The 20,149-nt window shown below is 42.4% G+C and overlaps 1 protein-coding gene across 3 annotated transcripts in view; it reads right to left on the reverse strand.

Moving 5' to 3' along the window:
- Positions 1 to 74: 74 nt before the first annotated feature.
- Positions 75 to 20,149, reverse strand: part of LOC131344717 (NACHT, LRR and PYD domains-containing protein 12-like) — a 94,319-nt gene continuing 74,244 nt past the window's right edge. For all 3 annotated transcript variants that reach the window (XM_058377164.1, XM_058377167.1, XM_058377166.1), the window contains 4 exons: positions 2,718 to 2,891; positions 1,288 to 1,461; positions 765 to 938; positions 75 to 493 (listed from right to left, as the gene is read on the reverse strand). In XM_058377164.1, coding sequence (XP_058233147.1) covers positions 487 to 493; positions 765 to 938; positions 1,288 to 1,461; positions 2,718 to 2,891 — 529 coding nt within the window. In that variant the 3' untranslated portion in view covers positions 75 to 486. The remainder of the gene's footprint in view (positions 494 to 764; positions 939 to 1,287; positions 1,462 to 2,717; positions 2,892 to 20,149) is intronic.

The following is a 20,149-nucleotide window of genomic DNA, read 5'->3' on the forward strand; positions in this document are numbered from 1 at the left end:
TTATTATGATTATAAAATGTAATATTTTATAATCATAATAAATGTTTGATTATTCAGACTAATCCCTGCAGCCATATGAATGAATACATCTTTAATAATACATATAACACTTAGTTTTACATTTAATAATTTTATAAAACATAGTATTCTGATATATACGTGTCTCACTTCTTACCATTAAAACATTCTAAATGCTTCTGAACATTTGGAGAACTGAACTAGAACTTTAACCAGAACCAGAGTCCTGCTGTAATTGTCTGTATCCTGTAGTGTGTCCCTGTGGAAATGTGTGTTAATAATAATAACAATTCATTTATCTTCAGTAAGTGTTTAGTCCTGGGATTAGTCACACCAAGCAGGCACAGAAACACGTCTCTCTGTAAAATGAACAAAATGTTCCTCATTCCAAGTCCAGGAAATGTTTGTGTGAATTAAGTGCATCTAACAAAGAATTTCTTCATTGGAGTCTGCATCAGATTAAATACTTTACACCCTAAAAATAAAAGAAAATAAGGATTAAGTGTAAGCTGACAGCATTAACATTAAATATCAGTGTAATTTTGTTGAATTTATTGAAAGTTCAGTTGAATAAAAAAATATCCAATGAATCAGAACTGAAGTGAATCTGAATCTGTTTACAATCAATAACTCTTTATGGGAATGGGACCAGGTTACTTAGACTGTTCTTCTGAAACATATTATACAATGTGAATAGATCTAAATATTTCTGTTTTACACATTTATCTGAAATGTCTATAACTCACCTCAGTCTCTCCAGTTTGTAACGTTTATCATCTTTAAGACTGAACAGCAGATTCACTCCTGAGTCTCTGAGATCATTCCCAGACAGATCCAGTTCTCTCAGGTGTGAGGGGTTTGATCTCAGAGCTGAAGTCAGAGCAGCACAGCCTTCACCTGAGATTTCACAATTATACAACCTGCAGAGAGACAATGACACTCTTCACTCTCTCAGTTCAGGACACAGAGAAAAGAAACTGTTAAAAAAATAAAATAAATAAATAATAAAAAACAACAACTGTGCTTTAAAAACAGTGGGTTTGTTTGACTGACGTACAACACTAAATAGTGTAACAAATGCTGAGTGTGTGTGTGTGTGTGATGATCTAATCATTAGGCACCAGTGTGGAATTAATCAGTTAAATGATTAATGAAATTTTCTCCTCAGGATATTTGATGCTGAACCTAAAACTTCTGCTCCAGTCTCACTATTAGAGAATGTGTCTTACTGAGGAGCAGGTCATGTGACTCTCAGAGAGATGATCTTACCTCAGTGTCTCCAGTTTACAGTGAGGATTCTCCAGTACAGCAGAGAGACTCTTCACTCCTGAGTCTCCGATTTTATTCCCAGACAGATCCAGTTCTCTCAGGTGTGAGGGGTTTGATCTCAGAGCTGAAGTCAGAGCAGCACAGGCTTTATCTGAGCCACCACAATTACTCAACCTGCAGAGAGACAATGACACACTCTTCACTCTCTCAGTTCAGGACACAGATCAGTTCAGGAGGAACTTTTTTAAACAGAGACAAGTGTCTTTACTGACTATGAAATATAGAATCTTAGTCATGACCTACATGAGAGAAATACTATGAGTTCTATCAGGAAGTGTGTGATGTGATCATGTCAACATGGTGCAGAATCTCAAAGGAAATTTTCCTACATCTTGCTGCATCCATGCCATGAATAACTGACTGCAGTGAGAGCACAGGGAAACTCTATCCAGTGTTAGTATAGTGTTCCTAATAAAGTGAACAGTGTGGGTTAAAGTATTCATAAACATGGTATTAATGTCCACTGTTATGCTGATGACACAGTTATATGTTCCAGCAAAGCCAGATGAGAGACACCAGTTTAATAAATTTGAGGAGTGTAAAGGAAATTGGACACTCTATGCTGTGTAGCTTACTGATCTCTGACAGACAGAAATGTTTATAGTCAAGTCAAGAATCTATTATTGTCATTTCAAATATATATAGCTGACGCAGTACACAGTGATATGAAATGTTTCTCCAGGACCCCGGTGTTACATAAAACAACACAGAGCTAAGGACTTAAAGTAAGTTGTCCTAGCCACATGCAGCCACATTCACATACTAGGACCACGTGGAGCCAGAAGTAAGCTTTCTGATTCCAGAGTAACTCTGGATGGTCTTTCTGTTGTGGTAAAAGATCTTGGTGTGATTATTGACTCTGGTCTTTCATCTGAAGCTCATGTAGATAATATCACTTAGGGTAGCCTTCTTTTATCTCAGAAATATTGCTAAGATAAGAAATATGACTTGCCCCTGAGCAAGGCTCTTAACCCTCAATTGCTCAGTTATGATAAAAGTAAGTTGCTCTGGATAAGGGTGTCTGCCAAATTCCATAAAAGCAAATATTACATTCTACACAAAAGTAAAAGTAAAGAGCTACTCTTATATTTTATCACCTCTCATTTGTCAAATATAAAAAGTCACTACAAAGAATTTTAACAGTCAATATTATCAGTACAGCTCTAATTTTCAGTATCGTTGTATATATTTTTTTGAAACACAACTAGGGTTTTGTAATCCTATCATTAGGAACAGGAATTAGTGTTACAGCTAAATGAAATACTTTTTTTTACTCAGGATATTTGATGCTGAACCTAAAACTTCTGCTACAATCTCACTATTATCTTACTGAGGAGCAGGTCATGTGACTCTCAGAGAGATGATCTTACCTCAGTGTCTCCAGTTTACAGTGAGGATTCTCCAGTACAGCAGAGAGACGCTTCAATCTTGAGTCTCTCAGTTTATTCCTAGACAGATCCAGTTCTCTCAGGTGTGAGGGGTTTGATCTCAGAGCTGAAGTCAGAGCAGCACAGCCTTCATCTGAGATTTCACAATCACACAACCTGCAGAGAGACAACGAGACACTCTTCACTCTCTCAGTTCAGGACACAGATTTTTTTTTTTTAAATTATATTTTTGTTGATTTTATTAACAACAGAACATCAGAGCCAAATCAATACACAATCAACACCCACAGCAAATGATTAGATGCATTAGACAATATATTGCATATATGAAAGGGTGACCATGGAAAAGCCAGAGGGCAAGACAATCCAGTGAAAGACAAAAATATGGGGAAAAAGAAAAGATGAGAAATTGACAGACAAAAAATGAAAGAAAAAATGAAGAAAAAAAAAAAAACCCACTCAGGACTAGGATCTTAAGTCATATGTAAGTTTTTCCAAAGGTAGCCACTTGCGCTAGACACATCTTCAGGGTAGGAACATGAGATGATGACCATAATAAGTATACATTTCTTTGTCAGATAAGTAATGAAATTAAATAAACAATGTATGAGAAAGATCAAATGATGTTTTACAGTTTAGCAAATATATAGTTAAGTGAATTTTCTATCCAATATTTTCTGAACCATTTCATGAACCTCATACCAAAAACATTTTATCTTCTTACAGTCCCAGAATAGATGCATCAAAGTTCCAATTTCTGAATTACATTTAAAGCACAACTGAGATACATTTGGGTACATTTTATGGAGGTGTACTGGGATGAATATGAATTTGAAGTTTTGCTAATGTAGAGAGATTGAGGTTGATTTATGGAAAACCTCTTCACATATAGAAAGCCATTCATCATCAGTAAATGATTGGCTCATATCCCTTTCCCAAACCTTTCTTAGAGGAATTAAAGGTGAAGAGGTTCCTGATAACAAGGAGCCATACAGATAGGAGATCTGACCCTTCAGCGCCCCTGGAAGAAGAAGACAATTCTCAATATCAGACAGTTCCCAGCAGATTTTCCCCTGTTTCATTTCAGATTGAATGAAATGGCTTAATTGAAGAAATTTTTAAAAATCTGTTTTAGGGAGTTGGTAATCCATTCTCAAAGTTTGGAAAGATTTGAGAACATTATCCATGAAAAAAAACTGACTAAATTAGAAATACCCTTTTCTACCCAGGTCCAGAGGCCAATATTGGCCAGTGAAGCAGGGAGGTCAGGGTTCAAGGTGATAGGGGATTGCATTGTCAACTTCCTGGGGAGAATGAGATGCTTTATGACATCCTTCCAAGCTAAAAGAGTGTTAAATAACAAAAAGATTTGAACTACTGGGTGGATCTCCCTAAAGTTATTAATGAATGGGAGGGAAGTTAACATTCTCGGAGCACATGCAAATGATTCCATACTGACCCACAGGGAGTCTATATCATTTAAAAGCCATCAAAGGATTTGTTTAATCTGAGCCACCCAATAATAAAGCTGAATGTTAGGCAAAGATCCACCGCCACACTCCTTTGGCTTGAGAAGAGAAGCGAATTTGTTCCTGGGTTTTTTTATTATTCCATGTAAACTTACCAATAGCTGCATTCAGACCCTTGAAAAAGTTATGGTTCAAATAACAGGGTATACACTGAAATAAATAAAGTAAATGGGGGAGCACATTCATCTTGATTGTGTTAATTCTTCCAAAGAAAGAAACTGGTAAAGAGATCCACCTTTTCATATCCTGCTTGAGTCTTGCCATTAAGGGTGAGTAGTTCTTAGAAAACAAATCCTTTAAATCATTGATTATGTGTATGCCCAAATAATCTAGCCATGGGGTCACAGTCCAGTGACTTCTGTGCCGCTCCCAAGCCCGGGTTGCGTCAGGAAGGGCATCTGGTGTAAAACATTGCCAAATTTAACTTCAGTACCCTGTCAGTACTCTGAATTTCATACCGGATCGGTCGAGGCCCGGGTTAACAACGAGCGCCATCGGTGCTGTTGACCTACAGGGCGCTGGTGGAAATTGGGCTACTGTTGATCGAAGAAGCAGAGGAGGAAGGAGAGTGTGTAGACAGAGAGAGAAGAGGAAAGGTAAGAATGTAGGACTGAGAATAGGAACTCTGAATGTTGGTACTATGACAGGGAAAGGTAGAGAGCTGGCTGATATGATGGAGAGAAGGAAGGTGAATATACTGTGTGTACAGGAGACCAGGGGGAAGGGTAGCAAGGCTCGTAGTATAGGAGCAGGATTCAAGCTGTTTTATTATGGTATGGATATAAAACTAAAAAACTAATGGATATAAAATGGGGTAGGTGTGGTCCTGAAGGAGGAGTTTGTGAGGAATGTTCTGGAGGTGATGAGAGTGTCAGACAGGGTGATGAGTCTGAAGTTGGAGATTGAAGGGGTGATGTTGAATGTTGTTAGTGGTTATGCCCCACAGGTAGGTTGTGAGTTAGAGGAGAAAGAGAGATTCTGGAGTGAATTAGATGAGGTGATAGAGAGTATTCCCACGGGGGAGAGAGTGGCGATAGGAGCAGATTTTAATGGACATGTTGGTGAGGGGAACACAGGTGATGAGGAGGTGATGGGCAAGTTTGGAGTTAAGGAAAGGAACCTTGAAGGACAGATGGTAGTGGACTTTGCTAAGAGGATGGACATGGCTGTGGTTAACACTTATTTTCAGAAGAGGGAGGAGCATAGAGTGACTTACAAGAGTGGAGGTAGGAGCACACAGGTAGACTACATCCTATGTAGAAGGGGCAATCTGAAAGAGATTAGTGACTGTAAAGTGGTAGTGGGAGAGAGTGTAGCCAGACAGCATAGGATGGTGGTGTGTAGGATGACTTTGATGGTCTGTAAGAAGAGGTCAAAGATAGAGATGGAGAAGAAAACCAAGTGGTGGAAGCTGAAAAAGGAGGAATGTTGTGAGGAATTTAGACAGAAGTTGAGGCAGGCTCTGGGTGGTCAGGTAGTGCTGCCAGATGGCTGGGAAACTACAGCAGAAGTGATCAGGGAGACAGGAAGAAAGGTGCTGGGTGTGTCATCTGGAAGGAGGAAAGAAGATAAGGAGACTTAGTGGTGGAATGAGGAAGTTCAGGATAGTATTCAGAGGAAGAGGTTAGCCAAGAAGAAGTGGGACATGGACAGGACTGAAGAGAATAGACAGGAATACAAGGAGTTACAGCACAGAGTGAAGAGGGAGGGGTCTAAGGCCAAGCAAAAGGCGTATGATGAGTTGTACACTAGGTTAGACACAAGAGATGGAGAGAAGGACTTGTACAGGTTAGCTAGGCAGAGGGATCGAGATGGGAAGGATGTGGAGCAAGTTAGAGTTATTAAGGATAGAGATGGAAAGGTGCTCACAAGTGAGGAGAGTGTACAGAGGAGATGGAAGGAGTATTTTGAAGAGCTGATGAATGAGGAAAATGAGGGGGAAAAAAGTTGAAGGGGTGAACTCTGTGGAACAGGAAGTAGATAAGATTAGAAAGGATGAAGTCAGGAAGGCTATGAAGAGGATGAAAAGTGGAAAGGCAGTTGGTCCTGACGACATCCCGGTGGAGGTCTGGAAGTGTCTAGGAGAGGCAGGAAATTTTAAATAGTTTATTTAACAGAGTTTTAGAGAGTGAGAAGATGCCTGAGGAATGGAGAAGTGTATTAAATTCAAATTCAAATTTATTTGTATAGCGCTTTTAACAAAGAGCATTGTCTCAAAGCAGCTTTACATGAGAAACGACATAAGAAAACAACAAACATATAAACAGACAAACAGACAGACAGTCCTAGATGTTATCCCAAGTGAGCAAGCCTGAGGTGACTGAGGTGACTTATTAGTGCCGATCTTTAAGAATAAGGGTGATGTGCAGAGTTGCAGAAACTATAGGGGGATAAAGTTGATGAGCCATACAATGAAGCTATGGGAAAGAGTAGTGGAAGCTAGGTTAAGGAAGGTAGTGGAAATTTGTGAGCAGCAGTATGGCTTCATGCCCAGAAAGAGCACAACAGATGCAATTTTTGCTCTGAGAATGTTGATGGAGAAGTATAGGGATGGTCAGAGAGAGCTGCACTGTGTGTTTGTAGACTTGGAGAAAGCGTATGACAGGGTGCCAAGAGAAGAGCTGTGGTACTGTATGAGGAAGTCAGGAGTAGCAGAGAAGTATGTCAGAGTGGTGCAGGACATGTATGAGAGGAGCAGGACAGTGGTGAGGTGTGCTGTAGGGCAGACAGAGGAGTTCAGAGTGGAGGTGGGACTGCATCAGGGATCGGCTCTGAGCCCCTTCCTGTTTGCTATGGTGATGGACAGTTGTCAGAGGAGGTCAGACAGGAGTCTCCATGGACAATGATGTTTGCAGATGACATTGTGATCTGTAGTGAGAGCAGGGAGCAGGTGGAGGAAAACCTGGAGAGGTGGAGGTTTGCGCTGGAGAGAAGAGGAATGAAAGTCAGTGGTAGTAAGACTGAGTACATGTGTGTGAATGACAGGGAGGGAAGTGGAACAGTAAGATTACAGGGTGAAGAGGTGAAGAAGGTCTAAATAGGTTTAAATACTTGGGGTCAACAGTCCAGAGTAATGGAGAGTGTGGGAAAGAGGTAAAGAAGCAAGTGCAGGCAGGTTGGAATGGGTGGAGAAAGGTGTCAGGAGTTCTGTGTGATAGAAAAATTTCAGTGAGAATCAAGGGGAAGGTGTACGAGACAGTGGTGAGACCAGCCATGCTGTATGGTTTAGAGACAGTGTGTTGAGGATGCAGAAGATAGGGATAGGTGGAGAGAGATGATTCGCTGTGGTGACCCCTGAAGGGAAAAGCCAAAAGAAGAAGAAGAAGAAGATGTGTATGCCCAAATAGAGAAACCCAGAGTCAGTAATGTAAAAAGGACATTGTAATTTAACATTTTGTGGGGTATATATAAACATGACCTGGGATTTCCCTAAGTTTATTTTATACCTGTTAGGATGGCTATAGTGATTAATTGTCTCCAACACACCAGAAATTGATAATTGTGGTTGCTTTAGATAAAGAAGAACATTGTATGCATGTAATATGTTCCATCCCACCTGCCTTCACCTCCTGGATGCCTTTATGCATACGAATACTTTTTGCCAAGGGTTTAATGAACAAGCCAATAGGAGTGGAGACAGGGGACAACCCTGATGGTATCCTCTAAGAATTGAAAATCTACATGATAATAAGCCATTAGTATTAACCACAGCTGTTGAATCAGAATAAAGGAGTTTACTACATCATAGTATCATAGTATCATAGCAGCTGGGTCACCATCTGTAGTCAACTGATGTATTATGTTCAAAAGACGATGCACGTTGTCAGAACCATAGCGAGATTTAACAAATCAGGTTTGGTCAGGTTTAACGATCTTAGGTAGAATGCTTTCCAGGTGACGGGCTAAAGCTTTGGCCACAATTTTCAATTCTACATTTAGTAAACTAATTGGGCAATATGAGGCACAGTTTAATGGATTCTTACTTTGTTTGAGGATCAAACTAATAGAGGCAGTCTTCCAGGAGCCTGGAGTAAGACTGTCCTCCAAAAGGTTATCAACCACAGGCATGAAAATTGGGGAGAGCTCGTGCCAAAATTTCTTATAAAATTCCAAAGGAAAAACAATCCATCCTCCGTGCCTTAACATTTGGCATGGATTGAATAGCCACAAAAATTTCATCTTTTGTAAGAGGGGTCTTAAGGAATGTCTGGTCCTCCTCTGAAATTGAAGGTAGGGACACTTTATCCAAGAAAAATTCCAATTCAAATTTTATTTGTCACGAACAAAATCATACACGTGTAAGGACTCGTCAGACACCGGAGTATTAGAATCCATATGCAGATTTTTATTTTAAACAGCAGGCAATAATCGTGAAACAAGAGAACGAAGCGAAGGGTCAAAACCGTAAAACAAAACACTGCAATCGAAACTCAAACCGAAAACTCATAGTCAATATGGAACAAGCTAGGGTCATACACTTGGCAAACTAGTCGAAAGGTAATTCAAGGCTTGGCACGTATCACAGGGAAAACAATGCTTCGCATCAGAGATGAGGGAGCATGCTGTATAAATACCAGAATAAACCGGAAGTAGGGAGTCAAGGTCAATATTCGGGCGATGGCTCCCTCCAGTGTTCAGGCTCTGAGTGTCCTGTGACAGAACCTCCCTCTAGGAACACCTCCAGGTGATTGACACCCAGGACGCTCCCTTGGGCGAGGAGCAGGTCTGCTGGGGAAGGTAGGTCTGCTCTTAGACCCTGCACTCGTCTAAGAATTTCATCGGCACGATGAAACTCTTAGACGAGTGCAGGGTCCAGGATGTCGGCTGCATTAACCCAGCAGCGTTCCTCTGGGCCATACCCCTCCCAGTCCACCAAGTATTGAAGGCGGTTACCCCAGTGACGTGAGTTGAGAATGTATGAACTCGATAGGCGAGGGAACTGTCGATGTCTAGGGGAGGGGGTGGTTCATGGATAGCAGGGCTAGCAGTCTGGGGCTCATGAAAGGGCTTGAGCATTGACACATGAAAAGTGGGTGAAATGCGATAAGATGCGGGCAGCTCCAGGCGGTACGAGACAAGATTGATCTGATGAACAATTCTGAAGGGGCCAATGAACTTGTGGCTGAGTTTTTGGCGGGGTAACTTAAGTTTCAGGTTGCGCATGGAGAGCCATACCTTTTGGCCAACTTAGTAGGCTGGATGAGGCCGCCGCCAGCAGTTAGCCTGAATTTCCTCCGTATTGCCCTTTGAAGGCGGACTTGGGCTCACTCCCATACCTCTTGGCTTCTCCTAGACCAATCATCCACCGCGGGGACGTCCAAGGGTTCTCCGGACCATGGGAACAACGCTGGCTGATAGCCCAGTACACATTGGAACGGTGTTAAGCCCGTGGAGGAGTGAAGTAAGGAGTACTGAGCGTATTCGGGCCACGGGAGAAACTCACTCCACTGGTGCTGTTCCCTGAAACAATATACTCTCAGGAACTTCCTCAGTTCTTGATTAATACGTTCAGTCTGGCCGTTAGATTGGGGATGATATCCTGAGCTAAGGCTGACATTAATCCCTAGCTGCTTACAAAACTCCAGCCACACTCTCTGGAGGTAAACTGTGTGCCCCGATCCGACACACTGTCCTCAGGGAGGCCATAATTCCGGAACACATGTTGAAAGACAGCTTGGGCAGTATCCATGGACATAGGTAAGTCCTTCATGGGGATTAACGGTCAATAGTAACCATAACTGTCGTGAAACCCTGTGATTCGGGAAGGTCAGTAAGAAAGTCTATGGAGATGTGTGACCAGGGTTGGTGTGGGACGGGTAGTGGTTCTAACAGGCCTTCGGGTAGGTGGCGGCCTGTCCGGGATTGGGCACAGACAGAGCATGATCGGACAAACCTCTCCACGTCTTGGCTAAGAGAAGGCCACCAGAACTTCTGACATAGTATCTGGGTGGTACGATGTATGCCTGGGTGGCCTGTGCTGGGGCTTTAGTGGGTCCACCTAGTCACTCTCTGACGAAGCGCTGTGGGCACGTACAACTTAGAGGGTGGACAGTTTGGGGGTGGGGCTTCTGTGGAATGGGCTTGTTCTATCTCACCCAAGATATCCAGCTCAGTTCAGTTCTCTGTTGAGATACTTGATTGCCTGAGAAAAGAAGCTGTTCAACAGTCTGGTTGCGTGGGTCCGAATGCTTCGGTAGCTCTTTCCAGATGGCAGAAGGGTGAAGAGTGTGTGTGAGGGGTGTGTGGGATCATCCACAATGCTGTTAGCTTTGTGGATGCAGCGTGTGGTGTAAATGTCCGTAATAGAGACTCCAATGATCTTCTCAGCTGTCCTCACTATCCGCTGAACGGTCTTGTGATCCGAGACGGTGCAATTCCCAAACCAGGCAGTGATGCAGCTGCTCAGGATGCTCTCGATGGTCCCTCTGTAAAAGGTCGTCAGGATGGGAGGAGGAAGATGAGCCTTCCTCAGCCTTCGCAGGAAGTAGAGACGCTGCTGGGACACTGCTTTTCTGGTGATGGAGCTGGTGTTGAGTGACCAGGTGAGGAATTTGCCAGGTGAATGGAATTTGATGCTCTTGACGATCTCCATGATGGACCCATCAATATTCAGTGGAGAATGGTCACTCTTTGCTCTCCTGAATTCAACAACCATCTCTTTAGTCTGGTTGACATTCAGGGAGAGGTTGTTGGCTCTGCACCAGGCTGTGAATTGTTGTCATCCTCTCTATATGCTGACTCATCGTTCTTGCTGATGAGACCCACCACGGTCATGTCATCAGCAAACTTAATGATGTGGTTGGAGCTGTGCATTGCTGCACAGTCATGAGTCAGCAGAGTAAACAGCAGTGAACTGAGCACACAGCCCTGAGGAGCTCCAGTGCTCAGTGTGGTGGTGCTGGAGATGCTGTTCCCAATCCAGACTGACTGAGGTCTCCCAGTCAGGAAATCCAGGATCCAATTGTAGAGGGAGGTGTTGATGTCCAGCAGACTCAGCTTCTCGATTGATCGAGGGTTGTGTTGATGGCATCATGGTGAGACAGAGCATCTGGTCCTCTGGAGAATGTCATCAATATAAGCAATAACATGTCTATGGAGCATATCTCTAAGCACTTCATTTATCATGGACTGGAATACTGCGGGGGCATTGGTGAGTCCATAGGGCATGACTGAATACTCATAATGTCCATGCGAGGTGTGAATGCTGTTTTCCACTCATCTCCCTCCTTTATCCTGATCAGGTTATAAGCACTGCACAGGTTGAACACCTTAGCTCCCTGTAGTTATTAGAGAGCAGTTGGAACTAATGGGAGAGGATAGGGGTACGGCACGGTGATAGAGTTCAAGCCACGGTAGTCTATGCATGGTCGGAGCCCTCCATCTTTTTTCTCCACAAAGAAGAAACCCGCAGCAGCCGGAGATGTAGAGGGCCGGATATATTCTGCAGTGAGGGTCTCCTCAATATACTCCTCCATAGCCTTTTTCTCTGGGATCGAGAGAGGGTAAACACAATCCTTAGGTGGCATGGAGTTGGGGAGGAGATCTATGGCGCAGTCCCATGGTCTGTGTAGTGGTATTTTAGTGGTCTTTTCCTTACTGAAAACTTCCCTTAGATCATAGTATTCCTGAGGGAGTGAAATCAAACTGGACAATTTTGGGCTCTCTATGGATGTAGATAAGCACGGACGAGGAGTGTGCTTGTGGAAGCAATTCTTTATACAGAAAGGGGACCACTTTAGTATGTCACCATCTCTCCAGGAAATGTTAGGGTCATGAAACTGCAGCCAGGGGAGGCCTAGGACTATGGGGTTGGATGGAGATGAGATAACAAAGAAAGGCGTTCACGATGGAATAATCCGATTTGTAGTTCCATAGGTGGTGTTTGGTGAGAAAGCAGCCCCCCCCCATGGGATGGTGGGAAGGTGAAGTTCTTGTACCAGGTTACAGTCTATGAGGTTGACCGCCGAGCCAGAGTCAATTAGAGCTATGATAGAAAAGTGAGAATTAGCATGGAACAGGAAAGCCGGTAGAGAAACTTTGGACAGTGGTTTAAGAGTCTCTACCTGTGATGTGGATGGCTGCTCGGGGCATAGGAACACTCTGTGGCCCAGTTTCCCACAGTAGAAGCAGAGGCGGGGTTTAGTGCGGCGTTCACACTCTTCCTCAGAAACGCGAGCCCTTCCCAGCTGCATGGGTTCAGAAGGATCTTCTGTGGGGTAGTGAATATCCATCATACGACGGGGCATGGAACGTGAGGTGGAGGCTGGAGGTCTGTGCTGGCGGCACAGATTGTCTAGCTGGATGGCGGTGGAGATGTATTGTGGAGATGCGTCATGCTGGGGTCTCGGCATGCCATTTCAGCTTTCAGGTCCGGGTTGAGCCCCTCGCAAAACAACCCTATCAGAGCTGTGGCATTCCACCCAGACTGGGCTGCCAGCGTGCATAATTTTGGTTCTTGGTTCTGTGGCTGTTGCTGGAGTTGCTGGTTTGCGGCTTTCAGTGAATCCACTTCCGCTTGATATGCATGGAGGAGGACTCCCTGTCACCACAACGCCGCTTGTAGATCTGCTGGACTCATGTTTGGCGAAGCATCCTGTAAGGACTTGTCAGACACCTGAGTATTAGAATCCGTATGCGGATTTTTATTTTAAACAGGAGGCAATAATCGTGAAACGAGAAAATGAAGCGAAGGGTCAAAACCGTAAAACAAAACACTGCAATTGAAACCAAAACTCAAACCAAAAACTCGTAGTCAATATGGAACATAGGGTCATAAACCTGGCAAACTAGTTGAAAGGTAATTCAAGGCTTGGCATGTATCACAGGGAAAACAATGCTTCGCATCAGAGCCGAGGGAGCATGCTGTATAAATACCGGAATAAAGTTGAATGAAGTTGGGAGTCAAGGTCAATATTTGGGCGATGGCTCCCTCCGTATTCAGGCTTTGAGTGTCCTGTGACAACACACGTGTTGTACATTTTTTATGCTAGCTAGCCATTTAAGTAGTAGGTTGTCCTAGTCATTATACATGTCGATTTCTATCGTTTGTGTGGATTTATTTTATATTTAAGTAGCTGCCCAACTAGTTTTCATGGCAGTGAAAACACCTAGACTCTTTGGTAAAGATCAATGCACCGAAAATAAGATATAGGTAATGGAGTACTCGATGCCAAGCAAATTCTAATATGATTCTTAAGTGTTCATATGATTCTGTAGATAATGGGAAGGTTAAGTAAAACACAATATTAATGGTCATGGTTAATTTTGACTTTGTGCACACTCAATAGATTATTTTGTATTTGTTGCTAAATTGCTCATTGATTTTTTTTTTCATAACCACTAATTCATCTTTTTTCTTCACAGAAATGGAGAAAGACGGAGGGAGATTTATGATTTTCTTTCTGTGGGATCAGACCCTTCTGGGTAATGATAAGGCACAGAAGCAAAATCTACGAAGATATGCCTCAAAAAAAAAATTTTAACTCAATGTTTGAAAAACAGATTTTAAATATGAAGGTAAAAATAATATATAGCCCAATATGTCAAACCATTACAAAACAAAAATAAGCAAAACATAAATGTAATTACCTGTAACATAAACATCAGTTACAAAATGAGTCAAACAATTAAATATTTTAAGTAATAGCCAATATGATGTTTTGTTAATGTTCCTTATGTAGATGGAGAACTCATTCCTTCATTCTCTATACTGCTTATCCTGTACAGGGTCAAGGGAAACAGGGGCCCATCCCAGGGAACACAGGGTGCAGGGCTGGTTACACCCTGGATGGGGTGACAGTCCATCACAGGGCACAATCACATTCACACACTATTATCAGTTATCATCAGTTTGGCCACCAGTCAGGCTACAATGCATATGGATATAGGAGGAAACCCACTAAACACAGGAAGAACATGCAAACTCCATGCACACAGAGCCCGAGGCAGGAATTGAACCCCTCGTGAACCCCTCACCCCCATGTTAACCATGTCACTGTAACCCATGTCACTGTGCCAACCTAGATGGAGAACTTCTTTATGGAATAAGGAGACTGATCAAAACAAAGGAGGATGCCAGGTCAATCTTCGGTGAGTTCCATTCATCACCTTTGGGAGGGCACACTGGTATCAACAAGACACGGAATGCCATATGTTCCAGGTTCTACTGGTATGGCATATCAGTGGACATTGAAAACTGGGTATGTATTTTCAGAGTTGATGTATTTTTTTCAAATGAATGTGAAGACTGTACAATCTTGGAATGTGATAAGTGCCAAAAGGTAGGGAAGCCTTTGACAGCTGTGCAGACATTGGAGTGTATTAAGGTAAGCCAGTAAAAATTTTTTAAAGACATTAAGATGCTATAAATAAATGCATGCAGTATGTGTATACAGTTCCCTCCAGAAGTATTGGAACACTAAGGACATTTCATTTGCTTTTTCTTTTCACCTCAAGAGTAAATACACACAAACACACAGTGTGTTTTGTTATAGGTATCTGCTGTGTGGGAGCTGGTTGGAATTGATTTGACTGGACCATTCCCTAAAACCACTGATGACTACCAGTATATCCTTACAGCAACAGATTATTCCTCCAAATGGGTTGAAGCGTTTCCTTTGAAAGGAAAATCTGCAGCTGAAGTTGGAAGGCATCTCTGTGCCATGATTTACAGACATGTCTGAAAAGAATTCTGTCAGATCAAGGAAGAGAATTTGTTAATGAAGTAAATCCTTTTTAAAGTCAGATATTGGATTTGGAATAGACCAGTAGCCTTCAGATGTTTGTGACCAAAAAGTAATATCACTGTAACTAAGCTTTATTATATTGTCAGTACCCTTGAGAACATGTTTCTGTTTTGTTTATTTTAGGAACGTATTTAATTACTTTTTTTACTGAAGCTCAGCCTGTGTGAGATGTTGCAGATTGAGAGAAGTGTAACTGCAGCCTACCATCCACAGACAAATGGACTGGATAAAAAAAACAAAGGACCATATAAAACGGTTAGTTTTTTTTTGTATGTTTAATTTTTTTTTGTGTTGTAACCAGATTTGTTAGATTTACTAATTTTATTTTATTTTTTAAAAATTATATGTTAAGAGCTCTGAAGAAACTGGTTAACAACCAGCAGAATGACTGACATCTATCTGGATGCAACGTTATTTTCTTTAAGGTCAAAGGTCTATACAACCACTAAACATTCACCATTTTTGCTAATGTATGGAAGAGAGGCAGTGTTTCCTTCACAATTTCCCACTGAATTGCCAGTAAGTATAATTATTCATATCTTTACATAGTTTAGCATAGTTTCTTGTGACAAGGTGATTGCATGCTAATTAATAGTGGCTTGAACAGCCATGGCCATTGCTTCTGAAAACAACCTCAACATGTTACTTTTTTTTATCTCTATTTTATGATCAAATATAAAGTCTTGTAGTTTTGATGCAGATGTTTGTGCTGTTTTTACAAACTGTCCTGTGGTACAACTATGTCTTGTAAGTTGTCCACAGCTTCCTGTGTACATACAGTGGGTGTAGAAAAGTTTTTACCTTTTTATTTCTTAAATTGTTTACATTTATTTTTTAATGATGGATTTAAATGCTCTTCAAGAGATATTCAGTGACTTGGTGATTCAGTCAATTCAGGGGACCCTGAATCCTCCCTGATGAAGCCAGTTATGGTGAGTTCATACAATTGAAAAACAAAACACTGAAGGCCATTAAAACTACAACAGAAGAAAATATAAAGAAATCACAGGAAAAGCAACAGGCAGCATATGTGAACAAGGTGCAAAAGAAATACAAAAATGTCATATATAAAGTTGGAGATTAAGTTCTTTTGGTCAACATCAGAAAATATGGAAGGAAAGGTGGCAGAATGGAATCTGATTTCTCTGCACCCTAAACAATCAGTGGAAAACTTGTAACACTAAAAAATCACGAAGGAGCAATTTTGAAAAACAAATACTGTATAACATCAGTCACCTAAAACCACACAGAAGGAGCTCACAACCCACTAGTCCATACAACGACCATCCTTGTATGAAACCAGTCAAGCCCACTCTCAGACCTCAGCAGTCTTTGGACAAGGCAGATGACCCAGAGCCAATCAAGCACAATTTGCCAAGACCCTCGGTTATTGTTTTTGCCAAAAACTTGCAACAACAAATTGATGGCTCAGATGACAGCACTCCTCCCTCTGACAAAAAGGACACGGGGACCACAGGCAAAATATCAACACAGGAAAAAACCCATAAATCGAAAAGAACAACACAAGAAGGAGGTCTTGTAACTGCAAAGTTCATAGTTTGCTGGTTTTGGCCCATTGGTTGTTGCCAGTTTGGCCTTATCCAGTGTTTTGTGTGTTACATTTACTTTTTACCTGTTTGACTGGTTGGTCACAAGTTCACAGATGGGTCACAGATGGGTGAACAAAATAACCACGTGGTCAGTTGACTGTACACAAAATAGTTAATCTCTAAACAATGTAAAAAATATGTTCATGTATAAACAGTTTTAAAAATTATGAAAGGGTGTGCAGACCAGCTATTTTAATTAGTCCACCCTCTGTATATTCCATGTTTTATGTTTGCATGAGTTCAGTTTGTCTGGTTCATTACAAACTGTTTAGATATTTCTTGCTATTGACTATTAGTCTGATGAACCTTTTTATTGTAACACTAACTACTTTACATTTGCTTTTTAGTGATGATGCTCTGGGCAGAAAAGGTGGGAGGGTTGAAGCAGTTGTTGGCCCATACTAACTTTATGATTATTCTTTTTGCACCCTGCAGGGGAATGAGTGGCTTTCAGCTGAAGTAAGAGAAGGAAAATACGCTACTCACAAAAAGTTAAGGATATTCGGCTTGCGGGTGAAATTTCAGGATGCACCTAAAATGCACTATAACCTTTACAGGTAAACTTAATTTGACCTTCTCTACACTTTTGAATGCACATGTCCAACTGTTCACTCTTTCAGTACTTTTTGCAGAACTTGCTGTTCTTTAACAAGGTGCTTAATGGCAAAATAAATTTTCTGGTTCCATTAGAATTGCTATTTAAACAGTCCTCTTCATCATGCTGTTCACATTTTGACATCATGAGACCAAGACCACACCTAACAACTGATCAACAGTACCTCACCATTGTGAGGCTTCAAACAGGATGTTCTCAGAGGAAAGTGGCCACTGAGCTTAGAGAGTCACAGAGTGTCATCAGCAGGTTGCGACAGAGATACAGAGAGACTGGAAGAGTCACAAAAAGGCATAGAAGTGGACGTCCTTTGGCCACATCCCACTTTGGTGACCGCTTCATTGTGAAACAGTGCCCTGCGGAACCGGATGATGAATGCCACTCAACTCCAGGCACATTTAAGGGAGGTGAGAGGCACCCAAGTGTCACGTCAGACCATTCAAAACCGTTTACATCAGCGTGGTCTGCGTGCTAGACGACCTGCAAGGGTACCTGACCACACCACCAGGCACAGGCGACGTCTTGCATGGGCCAGGGAGCATTTATGCTGGACGAGGGACCAGTGGGCCTCAGTGCTGTTCTCTGATGAAAGTCGATTCACACTGAGCAGAAATGATGGCCGCCAACGATGTTGGAGACGTCAAGGAGAGCGCTATGCATCAGCCACTGTTGTGGTGGTGTTACAGTCTGGGCAGGTGTGTCCACTCAATACAGAACTGCCCTACATCTTGTGAATGGTACAGTGACAAGCCAATACTACCTGAATAACATCATTAATCCAGTCATTGTGCCCCTGCATGAACAACACAGGCCTAATTTCATCTTCATGGATGACAATGCTCCAGCTCATCGAGGTCGCATCATTAGGGAACGGCTGCTGGAGGCTGGGGTACCTCAAATGGCGTGGCCTGCACTTTCTCCAGACCTGAATCCCATAGAAAACCTGTGGGATCAGCCGAGTCGCCGTGTAGAGGCTCGTAACCCTGCACCCCAGAACCTCAATGACCTGAGGGCCGCCCTTCAAGAAGAGTGGAATGCCATGCCTCAGCAGACAATAAGTCGACTCGTGAACAGCATGAGACGTCGTGGTCAAGCTGTAATTGATGGTCAAGGGCACATGACAGATTATTGAGACATTGAGATTTTTTGTTGTGGTATACCCACCACTGTTGTTGGCTTTTGTTTCAATAAATTGTTTGAGATGAGGAAATCACCATTGCAGCTTCTACTTAAATGCCCTACTTTCATGATATAATATCACTGTAGTGTGAACTTTTTACATTTTTTCATTCATACATGAATTTCACCCAAAAGCCAAATATCCTTAACTTTTTGTGAGTAGTGTAAGTTGTTCAACATATTAATACTGTAGTTTTGCATGTTGCTTATAAAACTGTTGTCGACAGGTCATTGATGCTTATGTGCACTACATTCTGGAGAAACAACAGGCAAGTATCAACTACGACAACAGTTAACATTTGGCTATTTTTGAACTACAAGACAAGATTATTTCTCTTTTACAGAAACCAATACACCAGATGTCTTTGTTCACTGGAAAATTCCGAACTCTCATGAAGGTTACTAAATCAGAACATAGTGTAACATTTATATCTTGCATGATTAAGTATCACTAACTTGCTCTTAAACCCTTCCCACAGATGAAATTTCCTGTGGAGCAGAAGTGGGTATGCCCCGTGAATGTTGGAGCCCATTGGATACTTGAGGTGAGTGTTCTTAAAAGCACATAGTTTTAGCAATGTTGCTTTGCTTATTTGCAAAAATGATTGTTTACTTCTATGAATCTGTTGTCAGGAGATACACTATATTGCTAAAAGTATTTGCTCACCTGCCTTGACTCGCATATGAACTTAAGTGACATCCCATTCCTAATCCATAGGGTTCAATATGACGTCGGTCCACCCTTTGCAGCTATAACAGCTTCAACTCTTCTGGGAAGGCTGTCCACAAGGTTTAGGAGTGTGTTTATGGGAATTTTTGACCATTCTTCCAGAGGCGCATTTGTGAGGTCACACACTGATGTTGGACGAGAAGGCCTGGCTCTCAGTCTCCGCTCTAATTCATCCCAAAAGTGTTCTATCGGGTTGAGGTCAGGACTCTGTGCAGGCTAGTCAAGTTCATCCACACCAGACTCTGTCATCCATGTCTTTATGGACCTTGCTTTGGTCACTGGTGCACAGTCATGTTGGAAGAGGAAGGGGCCAGCTCCAAACTGTTCCCACAATGTTGGGAGCATGGAATTGTCCAAAATGTCTTGGTATGCTGAAGCATTCAGAGTTCCTTTCACTGGAACTAAGGGGCCAAGCCCAGCTCCTGAAAAACAACCCCACACCATAATCCCCCCTCCACCAAACTTTACACTTGGCACAATGCAGTCAGACAAGTACCGTTCTCCTGGCAACCGCCAAACCCAGACTCGTCCATCAGATTGCCAGATGGAGAAGTGCGATTCGTCACTCCAGAGAACGCGTCTCCACTGCTCTAGAGTCCAGTGGCGGCGTGCTTTACACCACTGCATCCGACGCTTTGCATTGCACTTGGCTTGGATGCAGCTGCTCGGCCATGGAAACCCATTCCATGAAGCTCTCTGCGCACTGTTCTTGAGCTCATCTGAAGGCCACATGAAGTTTGGAGGTCTGTAGCGATTGACTCTGCAGAAAGTTGGCGACCTCTTCGCACTATGCGCCTCAGCATCCGCTGACCCCGCTCCGTCAGTTTACGTGGCCTACCACTTCGTGGCTGAGTTGCTGTTGTTCCCAAACACTTCCACATTCTTATAATACAGCTGACAGTTGACTGTGGAATATTTAGGAGCGAGGAAATTTCACGACTGGATTTGTTGCACAGGTGGCATCCTATCACAGTTCCACGCTGGAATTCACTGATCTCCTGAGAGCGA

Source organism: Hemibagrus wyckioides, linkage group LG24, assembly GCF_019097595.1.
Source record: "Hemibagrus wyckioides isolate EC202008001 linkage group LG24, SWU_Hwy_1.0, whole genome shotgun sequence".
NCBI lineage: Eukaryota > Metazoa > Chordata > Actinopteri > Siluriformes > Bagridae > Hemibagrus > Hemibagrus wyckioides.